At 36.1% G+C, this 10,114-nt stretch overlaps 1 protein-coding gene across 1 annotated transcript; it reads right to left on the bottom strand.

Annotated features, from left to right (window-relative positions):
• Positions 1-5,113: 5,113 nt before the first annotated feature.
• On the bottom strand, positions 5,114-6,724 carry LOC132859069 (uncharacterized). The gene is made up of 2 exons (XM_060889649.1): positions 6,562-6,724; positions 5,114-6,429 (listed from the first exon to the last, which is right to left on the bottom strand). The coding sequence occupies exons 1-2, from the start codon at positions 6,634-6,636 to the stop codon at positions 5,776-5,778; spliced, it is 729 nt and encodes a 242-aa protein (XP_060745632.1). The 5' UTR covers positions 6,637-6,724; the 3' UTR covers positions 5,114-5,775.
• Positions 6,725-10,114: the final 3,390 nt, after the last annotated feature.

A 10,114-nucleotide genomic window follows, 5' to 3' on the forward strand; every position in this document is an offset into this window, starting at 1 on the left:
GCTCGTCTGACCAGTTGCATGGCGTCAAGTGTCATGTGTGAAGGTGGTTAAATCAGTGTTGGTTAAGAGAAGTGGTGGCTCAGTGGTTAAACTTTTGAGTTACAGAACAGAAGGTCATGAGTTTCATCCCAGCACCGTCAAGCTTATTATATCCTCTTTCTCCTGCCAGTAATTCATCTTAGTTAAAATTTATATAACAGGAAACATACTGTAGGATCAAACAATTATAGTCGTTAACCTGTAAATAAATTACAATACTGAAATTTTTTAAATGTACAGAACTACAGTCCTAATAGGAATGTAGCATGATATTTGCAGTACAATTCAAACAAAAAACATGTCGGTAGGTGTAACCTCGCACGTACACTAAATACACAGAATAGCAGCAGTGTCAAGATTGCAGAAATGTGCAAAGCTTTAGAAAACTGAGCTGTCCATTCTTATCATATCCAAACAGACCTACTCTGTTTTTTTGCTCTTTTACTTTTTGTGCTTTTTTTCTACACTGAAACACTATAGACACAAATATATGTGTGGAAAAAAAAAAAACTGCAGTCCTGTGACCTTTTCATACATGTGCATTACTATGAATCTGCAGTGAACTTTGTCAATCATTAAACTACTGAGAGAGAGAGAGAGAGAGAGAGAGAGAGAGAGAGAGAGAGGCCTGAGTCACCATTTCCACAGGCTCTAAAGTCTAATATAGTATTTTTCTAATTTAGAGTTTTTGAGCATGCTCAGTGAGTAGGAAGCACTGAGAGGCAGCAGCCACTACATACCCCTTGATTATTTAGAGTGTGCTTCCTGCCTCCGCTCAAACTTGTTTTTGTGTTTTGAAAGAACTTACTTCCTCATTGTTCGTCCGGAAATGTCTCGCCTTCAGTATTTCTTTTTCGACAGAATATTTATGCCATGCCCATTAATTTGCTTTGCTAGCAGCTACTGACCCACCCTGTATTGTACTATACAGTAAAGGAAAGAATAAATATTTACCATCACTAGAAAAGTGAAGTCTCAATTGATTTCAATCATCTAAGATGTAAATAATGTATAGGGCTCATGGGGCTCATTGAATGGTTTACTGAGGGTGAAAATAATATAAATCCTTTAATGGCTGCACAAAAATGTGCATATAAAATGAATCTTAGATATATATACCATTAAATCTGACATTGTAGAAATATACAAAAGTATGATAAAAAAAAACAATAGAAGAAGAAGAAGAAGAAGAAGAAGAAGAAGAAGAAGAAGATACTGTTTGATGATATACTTTAAATGATGGTAATAATTTATTTAATACCAATAATGATAATGACTTTCTTTAGAATTTGTTTATTTAATATTACAAAATAAACGTATCTAATTTTTATAAAAAGAAATATTAAAAAATTATAACAAACACTACCAAATAATAAAGATTCAAATCATTTATGGTTTAAAGTATAAGATTTTACAATTCTAAAGAATAAATAGAAAATTTTCCCCAAGAAAAAAATAAATCAGCTACTTCCATTTGGTTTGCAATTATAATAAATAAATAAATAAATAAATAAATAAATAAATAAATAAATAAATAATAGTAAAAAAGATTGATGAAAAAGTATATCTTGCAAAAGTATATATTGATATCATTTTTAATGCTATTGTCATATAACAGCCTTAAACATCACTGTGCAGTTTCATTAAGGAGATTTACTGAAAATCCTCTTGTTTATAAGAGACAAGCTTGCACTGTTACACAACTCTGTTACAGTATGTGGTAATTCCATTATATGGGATGTGGTAGCCTAGTGGTTAAGGTACTGAACTACTAATCGGAAGGTTGTGAGTTCAAATCCTATGTCCACCAGGCTGCCACTGCTGGGCCCCTGAGTGAGGCCCTTAACCCTCAGTTATATAAAATGAGATCAAATGTAAGTCACTTTCAAATGTTCAGCTGCTTATTATTTGTTTTCCTCCTACTGCATGTGAGTATTAATATATTGTCTGTATGAAGGCACATTAATACTTCATTATAATATACACTCACTGTCCACTTTATTAGGACCTGGAACTTTATGTACTCTAGATTTCAAAATCAAAATTAGAGAATAATGTGATTTCTGTGACTTTGAGGATTGAAGATTAAAAAAAAAAACCTGGTTTAGTTCAACTGTCCAGTTTGTTCAAATTTAACAGTAGTAGTCCATCCACCTCCAACACAACTTTGATGTTTTGTGCATGCTGAGATGCCTTTCTGCTAACTCTCACTGTTTTTTTTTACACCATTCTGTGTATATTCTAGAGACTGTTATGTGTGAACATTGCAGGAGATAAGCAGTTTTTGAAAAACTCAAAACAACCCTTCCTGGCACCAACATCCACATCACACTTTTTTTATTCTGATGTTTGATGTGAACTTTAACTTGATATGATCTGTATCTGCATGATTTTTTGAAATGTGCTTCTGCCACATTTCAAAAAATAGCTGATTGGATAACTGCATAGGGGATGTGGTAACGTAGTGGTTAAGGTGTTGGTGATGGCAGGTGGAGAGTTCCAATCCCAGGTCCACTAAGCTGCCACTGCTGGGCCCTTGAGCAAGGCTACTGGATAAGGGTGTCTGCCAAATGCCATAAATGTGATGCATAGAGGTGTTCATAACAAAGTAGACGGTAAGGCCTATAAGTGATACCTGTCTCTATCAGATTTTGACCACAAGAAGCAGACTTCTCAGAAAGTGAACGTCAGCGAGAGGTATGATCACTGTAAAACCAGAACTTACATTAAAGCTAATTTTAAATGATTTGTAAGTCAGTTTCAGTGTTAGTTATTCAGTATTTTGTTAATATCATGATTGTGCACTGTGTAGCAGTTAACCTGGGATGAAATATGTTTAATATCTTGCCCTATTTGTGCAAAAGTATGCATTGTGCCCTAGTGTTTGTGTTGCCCTGAGGGATGTGAGCTTACGCAGAACATTCAGTACAAATGGCCAAACACACACCCACATACTGTACTCATAATTACACATAACTAGGGTAAAACTCTATCGGCTTGTTTATTAACCTAGCTGGAAAGATTCATTTTTACACCTACACCCAACCCATAAACTTAACCTCAGTATCTAAAGGAAGCCTGGGAGCAATGGGAATATGTAAGAGTTTTGACCTTATGCAGTCATTCCACATGAAGAACACTGAAAGAGCAAGGAGGTTTCTCTGATTAGGCTTAAGGTTAGAGACAGGAGTAGTATTGTTCAATATATTAAACAAATAAGCAGATGTTAATGAAAATAAACAGCATGCACTTGACAGCAGAGTTCCTGAGTAATGGAAATCATTTGATTTTAATATTATCCTAAGAATGAAAAAACTAATAAAAGGGTCTGAGGTTTCTAGATTTTTGATAAGAGCGTCCCATAAAACATGATATCGAGTGATATTTAATACCTTGAGTGAGCTTTCTACTATGTAAGAATGAAGGTAATTAAAAAATATAAATGAAGTAGTTAAATAATATTACCTAGAGCAGAAAGTCACATTGTTATGTCTAACAATGTGTGGGTTAGTGGTTTGGTTTGAATGTTCTCCATGCCTCAGGGCTTTCCTCAGAGTATTCCTCCTCCTTTTCCCTCCAAAGACATGTCTTTTAGATAGCTTTCAATCCCCTACCAGGGTGTCATCTGCCTTGTGCCACAAGTCCCTTGTCATAGACTTTAAGCTCCTTTTGGCCCTGTGTAGGATTAAGAAATACAGAAAAAGAGTGCATGGATGGATGAATGGATGGATGGATGGATCAATGGATGGATGGATGGATAGATGGATAGATGGATGGATGGATGGATTGTTGTTGTAATCGAGCCATCTTCTATGCTTATAGACTGAACTGCTCTTGTAATGTGGTCTATCCAGATAAACACCTAGATACTCATTTGCAGTTTACATTCTGGTAGAAACTGAGACGAATATTTGTGCTGTTCACTGGGCAAGGAGCTACATTCATCTGCATTAAGAATAAACAGTATTATTCTTATTATAAATATTTTATGTAATCCTGTATGTAGAGCATTGTTTTTGTTGTTAATATAAAAATATTGATGTTGAACCAACAGAATACAAGATTTTTACATGAATTAAAAGAATGACTAAAAGAACAATTAAAATATAAATTAAAACAGTGCTTAAAAATATAACAAATAAATAATATATAGTGTCAAAATATATGTTAAAAAAACAATGTTATTTGTCCTGCTGAAATGTAATAGTTTTGCCATTTGAGTTACTAATAAAAATGCAAAAAGAAGCTTAGCAACAATATCATGCTATATGTGATATCAAGTACAAATGTTAAAAAAGGAAAAATAAAGCTAAAGAAATTATCACATGTATTTAATAATATATTTTACATATATAATAAAAAAAATGTCCTCTTCTTTCTCTTTCTTCTCTGTAGTCTGCTGTAGTATTTTGAATAAGCTGAATCCTGTAAACTATTCTGCTGTTTCACTCAAATAAACAGAACATTTCAGAAGTCTAAGCAACAGAAGATAAAAGCAGAAGCATGTCTACTCATTGCGGTGTATGAGAGCTGCCGTATCACCACCACCACTAGAGTGTGATATAAACATAATTACAGGGGTTTAAAACAGTGATTTCTTCTGGAGAGCTTGTGATGACGCTCTGCTGAGAGAACCAGTCATGATCATATCTGATCATGCCTTCAAATTATTCCATTATTATTATACATTATAATCTCTGTTAGTCAAACAGAGAAGTTTCATATTGTTACTTTTTCATATAAATCAGTGAGATCAGAAATAAATGCAAAAATCTCATGTACCACTATCACAGCATGGGAGGCATAAATACTCCCTGAATGTGATACCTATCTATTACACTAGACCAAGTGTCCAGTCCACCTAGTGGCATGTTTGTTTATTTCTTTATTTATTTATTGATTGATTGATTGATTGATTGATTGATTGATTGATTGATTGATTGATTGATTGATTGATTGATTGTGTTATGCAAAGAGGTAAATGAAAAAAGCAGATACTTTGAGATGCTTTTAAAAGGCTATGCTATCTGGCCAACACACAGCACAATGTTCATTAGGGAATAATAGACTATATTACAGTTTTTTTCAATCGCTAACAAGCGCTTACCTATACTTAAGATAATTTTTCTAAACTCTTAACACAGACTTACACCTACAAAACACAATTGGCCAAATTGATAATTTTCCTCTCAAAAACACATTTTGTTAAACATATACTAACTCTCCATTTCAAAACAGAACACATCTTTCTCTGCACACACTAACTTTACCGAAACACTGGAAATCTGACTCAAAATGAAATTATTCTGTCAAAGAATAACACTTGTTTTCACTTCACAAGGTATATGCAGTCAATCAAAGTACACCAGGTTTCAAAATACTGGCTATTGTTGACATTAGAAAAACTGCATAGACTTTTATGTTTCAGGTAACATGCAATCCACCTTTTACACAAAATTTCTTAGTTGGGAACTGTATGTCCACATGTACAGTAATGTTCACATTCAAACGCATTCCAGTAAAAAGCAAATCAGTTATTTTTTTCTTTACTGTTTACTAAAGGAGATACAGTAGAAACACAATATAATAGAACAGAAAAGGTTTTACAGTATTGCTTACAGTGAACAAAATATCATATATAAGAGCATTCTGAAAAACAAAAAACAAAACAAAAAACAAAACAGCAAAAAGCCCAGATAAGAAGGGGGAACTAAAAATAGCACAAAATTAATGTATCTAATCCCTGCGATCTTCAGGGTTAGGCCACATGTTTTCGTCAACATCACATCTGATATCATCCAAGGCGATGCACCTGGGATAAAACCGCTTGGTATGTCGGATCCACCCTTGGCAATCTTGAACTGTGATGTCCCTGCAGCCAGCATCCATGGCTTCAAGGAGGGACATCTGGTCATGTGGCTGATGGTCATAAACCTTCCACCTCCATGCAGAAAAGAACTCCTCTATGGGGTTGAGGAAAGGTGAATAGGGTGGAAGGAAGAGACTTACCAGTCTTGGGTGGACTTCAAACCATGCTGTTATTGCTTGCGAATGATGGAAAGCAACATTGTCCCAGGTAATTACAAAGGTCCTCATGCTTTCACCCTCCTGATCCTGCTCTGGTACCAGGCGCAGGTGGAGATCATTGAGAAAGGCAAGGAGGCGCTCGGTATTATAGGGTCCAACCTGACATCTGTGAAGGAGTAATCCTGCATTTGCCATTGCTGCACACATGGTAATGTTTGCCCCTCTCTGTCCTGGCACATCAACTGTGGCCCTTTTTCCAATTATATTTCGTCCACGTCGACGCCTTTTGGATAGATTGAATCCTGCCTCATCTATGTAAATGAATTCATGAAGGGCCTGGTTGGCCTTCAATTCCATAACTCTCTGAAACAAAGTTTATGTATATCATGTCATTACTGTATACCGTACTGTACTGTAACCTATTACTGTGTAGGTTACCTACTTGCAAAGTGCAAAGCTTATAGAACTGGACATTGAATTGAATATACACTATACCTGGACATATTGTCGTCGTAGCTCCTTGACTCTCTCACTGTTCCTCTCAAAGGGAACAGTGTAGAGCTGCTTCATCCGCACTCTGTGTTTGGACAGTGTCCGTGTAATGGTTGTGAGGCTGATGCTTTCTATATTGCCAAATATCTCATGGTCCTCCACAATTCTAGTTTTACAGTAATTTCATGCAGTTTTATTGCATTATTTGCAACAACCATTTCTACAATGGCAAGCTCTTGATCATTATTGAGGAGCTTTCCTCTTCCCCCAGAGGGTGGAAGACGTTGCATTCTTTAGAGGGGAAAAAAATCAACATATGCATTACTGTATGACCTTATTGACATGTCAAGTGAGAATAGAAACAATCCATGTAAAATGCAATACTTACCTGTTGGTTTGTTGAAAGATGCGAATAATGGAGGCAACCGTTGACCGCCTCAAATTGGGTTGGACTCTTTCACCAGCCTCTCTTAGTGAGAGACCATGGTTGATTACATGGTCAATGATAGTGGCACGAATTTCATCACTGACTACTGTTCTTGCAGCCCTTGGAATGCCACCACCACGCATTCTTACACCTCTACCTTGCCCTCTCCTTGGGTCTGCTCCTCTTCCTGCACCTGCACCTCCTACTGCACCTCTCACTGCACCTCTCACTGCACCTCTTACTGCACCTGCACCTCCTACTGCACCTCTCACTGCACCTCTCACTGCACCTGCACCTCCTACTGCACCTCTCACTGCACCTCTTACTGCACCTGCACCTCCTACTGCACCTCTCACTGCACCTCTTACTGCACCTGCACCTCCTACTGCACCTCTCACTGCACCTCTCACTGCACCTCTCACTGCACCTCTCCCTGGTCCTGCACCTCTCACTGCACCTCTCACTGCACCTCTCCCTGGCCCTGCATCTCTCACTGGAGCTGGTCTTCTCCCTGGGCCCCTTGCTCGTCCTCTTCCACGTCCAGACATTACAGTGTTTGTCTTTTTCTGTTTCTGTTTCCAAAAACATCACTCCTCAAAGTCCTCATTTTATAGTAATAGTTAATGCAGACGAGGCCATGTTATTGATTTCAGTACGGCGTTGCACTGACACCTATTGGCGAGAAACAGTATGAGCATTAAGCCATCAGGAATACTGAGATGTGCTCAGCTTACATCTCTGTGGGCAGCTTACTGTGAAACTACATAATACTTACACAATCAACAATATAAATTATAAACAATATAATTACAAAAGTTTTAATTACAAATGTGTTTGCAAACTTTATCGCCCCCTGTCTTTCTACCCAATATTATGGACTATTTTGTATAAATTCATGATGTATATAAAGTAATAACTATATAAACCAATATAATATAATATAATATAATATAATATAATATAATATAATATAATATAATATAATATAATATAATATAATATAAAGTAGTTCAAGGGGGTGAATAATATACAGTGCATGGACATGGTAATAAAATTGCACTCTGTTCACTTGTTTTGTAGGTGATATACTTTGTGGTCAGTCTGTTTAAACATTTAGAATGAACGTTTCAAATAAATGCGTGTAAATGAACATATTTGTGAGGAGCATGCAAGCTCTTTACCTAAAATTAGACACCCTGTAATATTTAAAAGTTACCTGAGCCCTCTACTATATGACCTGTAGTTCAACCTATGCTTCATAAAATATTGTGATTTTAATAAAAATTGAAAATGCAAAATGCAGATATGTTTTTTTACATTTTCACTTTTGTTTTTCTACTTGAGCCTTGTACAAGCTCCTCACAGAACATCATAAAAGAAAAAGAATTTTTGGCCATTCCTCTAGACAGGACCCAAGCCATTCAAGTTTGTGGGCATTCTTGCTCAAAATGCTCTTTCAGTTCAATCCATGAATTTTCTCTAGGATTCAGGTAATACCTGTGTGATGAAGTTTTCACTATTTGCACTTTTTGTCTTTAAGGCATTTTGTAACACCTTTGGACGTATGCTTAGTATCATTATCCTGCTGGAAAACCCAGCTGTGTCTAATTTTCTGGCTGATGTCTTGCGTTTTATTTTACAAATTCTTCTTCTTCTTCTTCTTCTTACTATTATTATTATTATTGTTGTTATTATTATTATTATTCACTATGTCCTAAGTGCACCAGACTTCTTTTCCAGTAAAACAAAGATAATGCCATCCTCATGCTTCACAGTGATGGTGGGATGATGTTCTTTGGGTTAAATGGGTAAAATGAGAATATAAAATATGTGGAGTTGCCTTGCTTTATTTAAATTAAAGTATTTTTCCCATGCTTGGCTCATCAAGACCTAGATGATCTATCTATCTATCTATCTATCTATCTATCTATCTATCTATCTATCTATCTATCTATCTATCTATCTATCTATCTATCTATCTATCTATCTATCTATCTATCTATCTATCTATTATGTGATAGTTAGTGGCCATATTGACAGTATATTAGCTTTGCATCCATTGGATACAGTTAAATCTTTTGAGAATCCATTCTTTAATACAACAGTGAATTCTGTCAATGATACATTTCTGTCCAACCAGACATTTTCCTTTTCGCAACCACCCCAAAACCTCTCTGGTGACACCGGGGTCTCAATGCCATTAACTGATTCTTAGTCTAAATAAAATAGACGAGAAAAAACACATTTAGGTTATGTTCCAACTTCATTTGTGCATAGATAGCCATTGTAGCCACTGTATGTAAATAAACAGAAATAGTTAGCTGGTTATTTCACAATGTTTATTAAAATAACTTTGGATCAGTGACAGTGTAAACTGACTCACATTAAAGTACAGGATGGTGAATAGAGCACAGTGCTACATGGTACTTTGATCAGTGTGGGAACAATCTAGGGAAACACATTGGTGACTAAGATCAGCTGTGTGTGTGTGTGTGTGTGTGTGTGTGTGTGTGTGTGTGTGTGTGTGTGTGTGTGTGTGTGTGTGTCTGTGTGTGGGTGTCTGTGTGTGTGTGTATGTGTGTGTATGTGTGTGTGTGTGTCAGTATGTTCCGGGCCTCTGCTTTTCTCTTCACAGCTGTTGTTGAGGCTCATATTTTCCTGCAGTACATGCTGTATTTGATGAGACCCAATGGGGGAAATTACATCCTAATCTCATCTGTAAAATCTGAAGGAATTTACCCATAACCACGAGGGAGAAAGAAAATAGTAAACACCTAAAAGGGGAAATGAGTTTCATTTATGATTTCAGCAATGTATTGAGATCGCATGTGATGTGATAGATAGATAGATAGATAGATAGATAGATAGATAGATAGATAGATAGATAGATAGATAGATAGATAGATAGATAGAATTACATTACTCTCTCTCACACACACTCTATCTATCTATCTATCTATCTATCTATCTATCTGTCTATCTGTCTATCTATCTATCTGTCTATCTATCTATCTATCTATCTATCTATCTATCTATCTATCTATCTATCTATCTCTCACACACTGTGTCTTAGTTGTGGTTCCTCTGATACTGATCCGTCTGATTCATCCTAACGTTCTGCTTCTGTTC

The sequence above is a fragment of the Tachysurus vachellii genome, chromosome 16 (assembly GCF_030014155.1).
Source record: "Tachysurus vachellii isolate PV-2020 chromosome 16, HZAU_Pvac_v1, whole genome shotgun sequence".
NCBI lineage: Eukaryota > Metazoa > Chordata > Actinopteri > Siluriformes > Bagridae > Tachysurus > Tachysurus vachellii.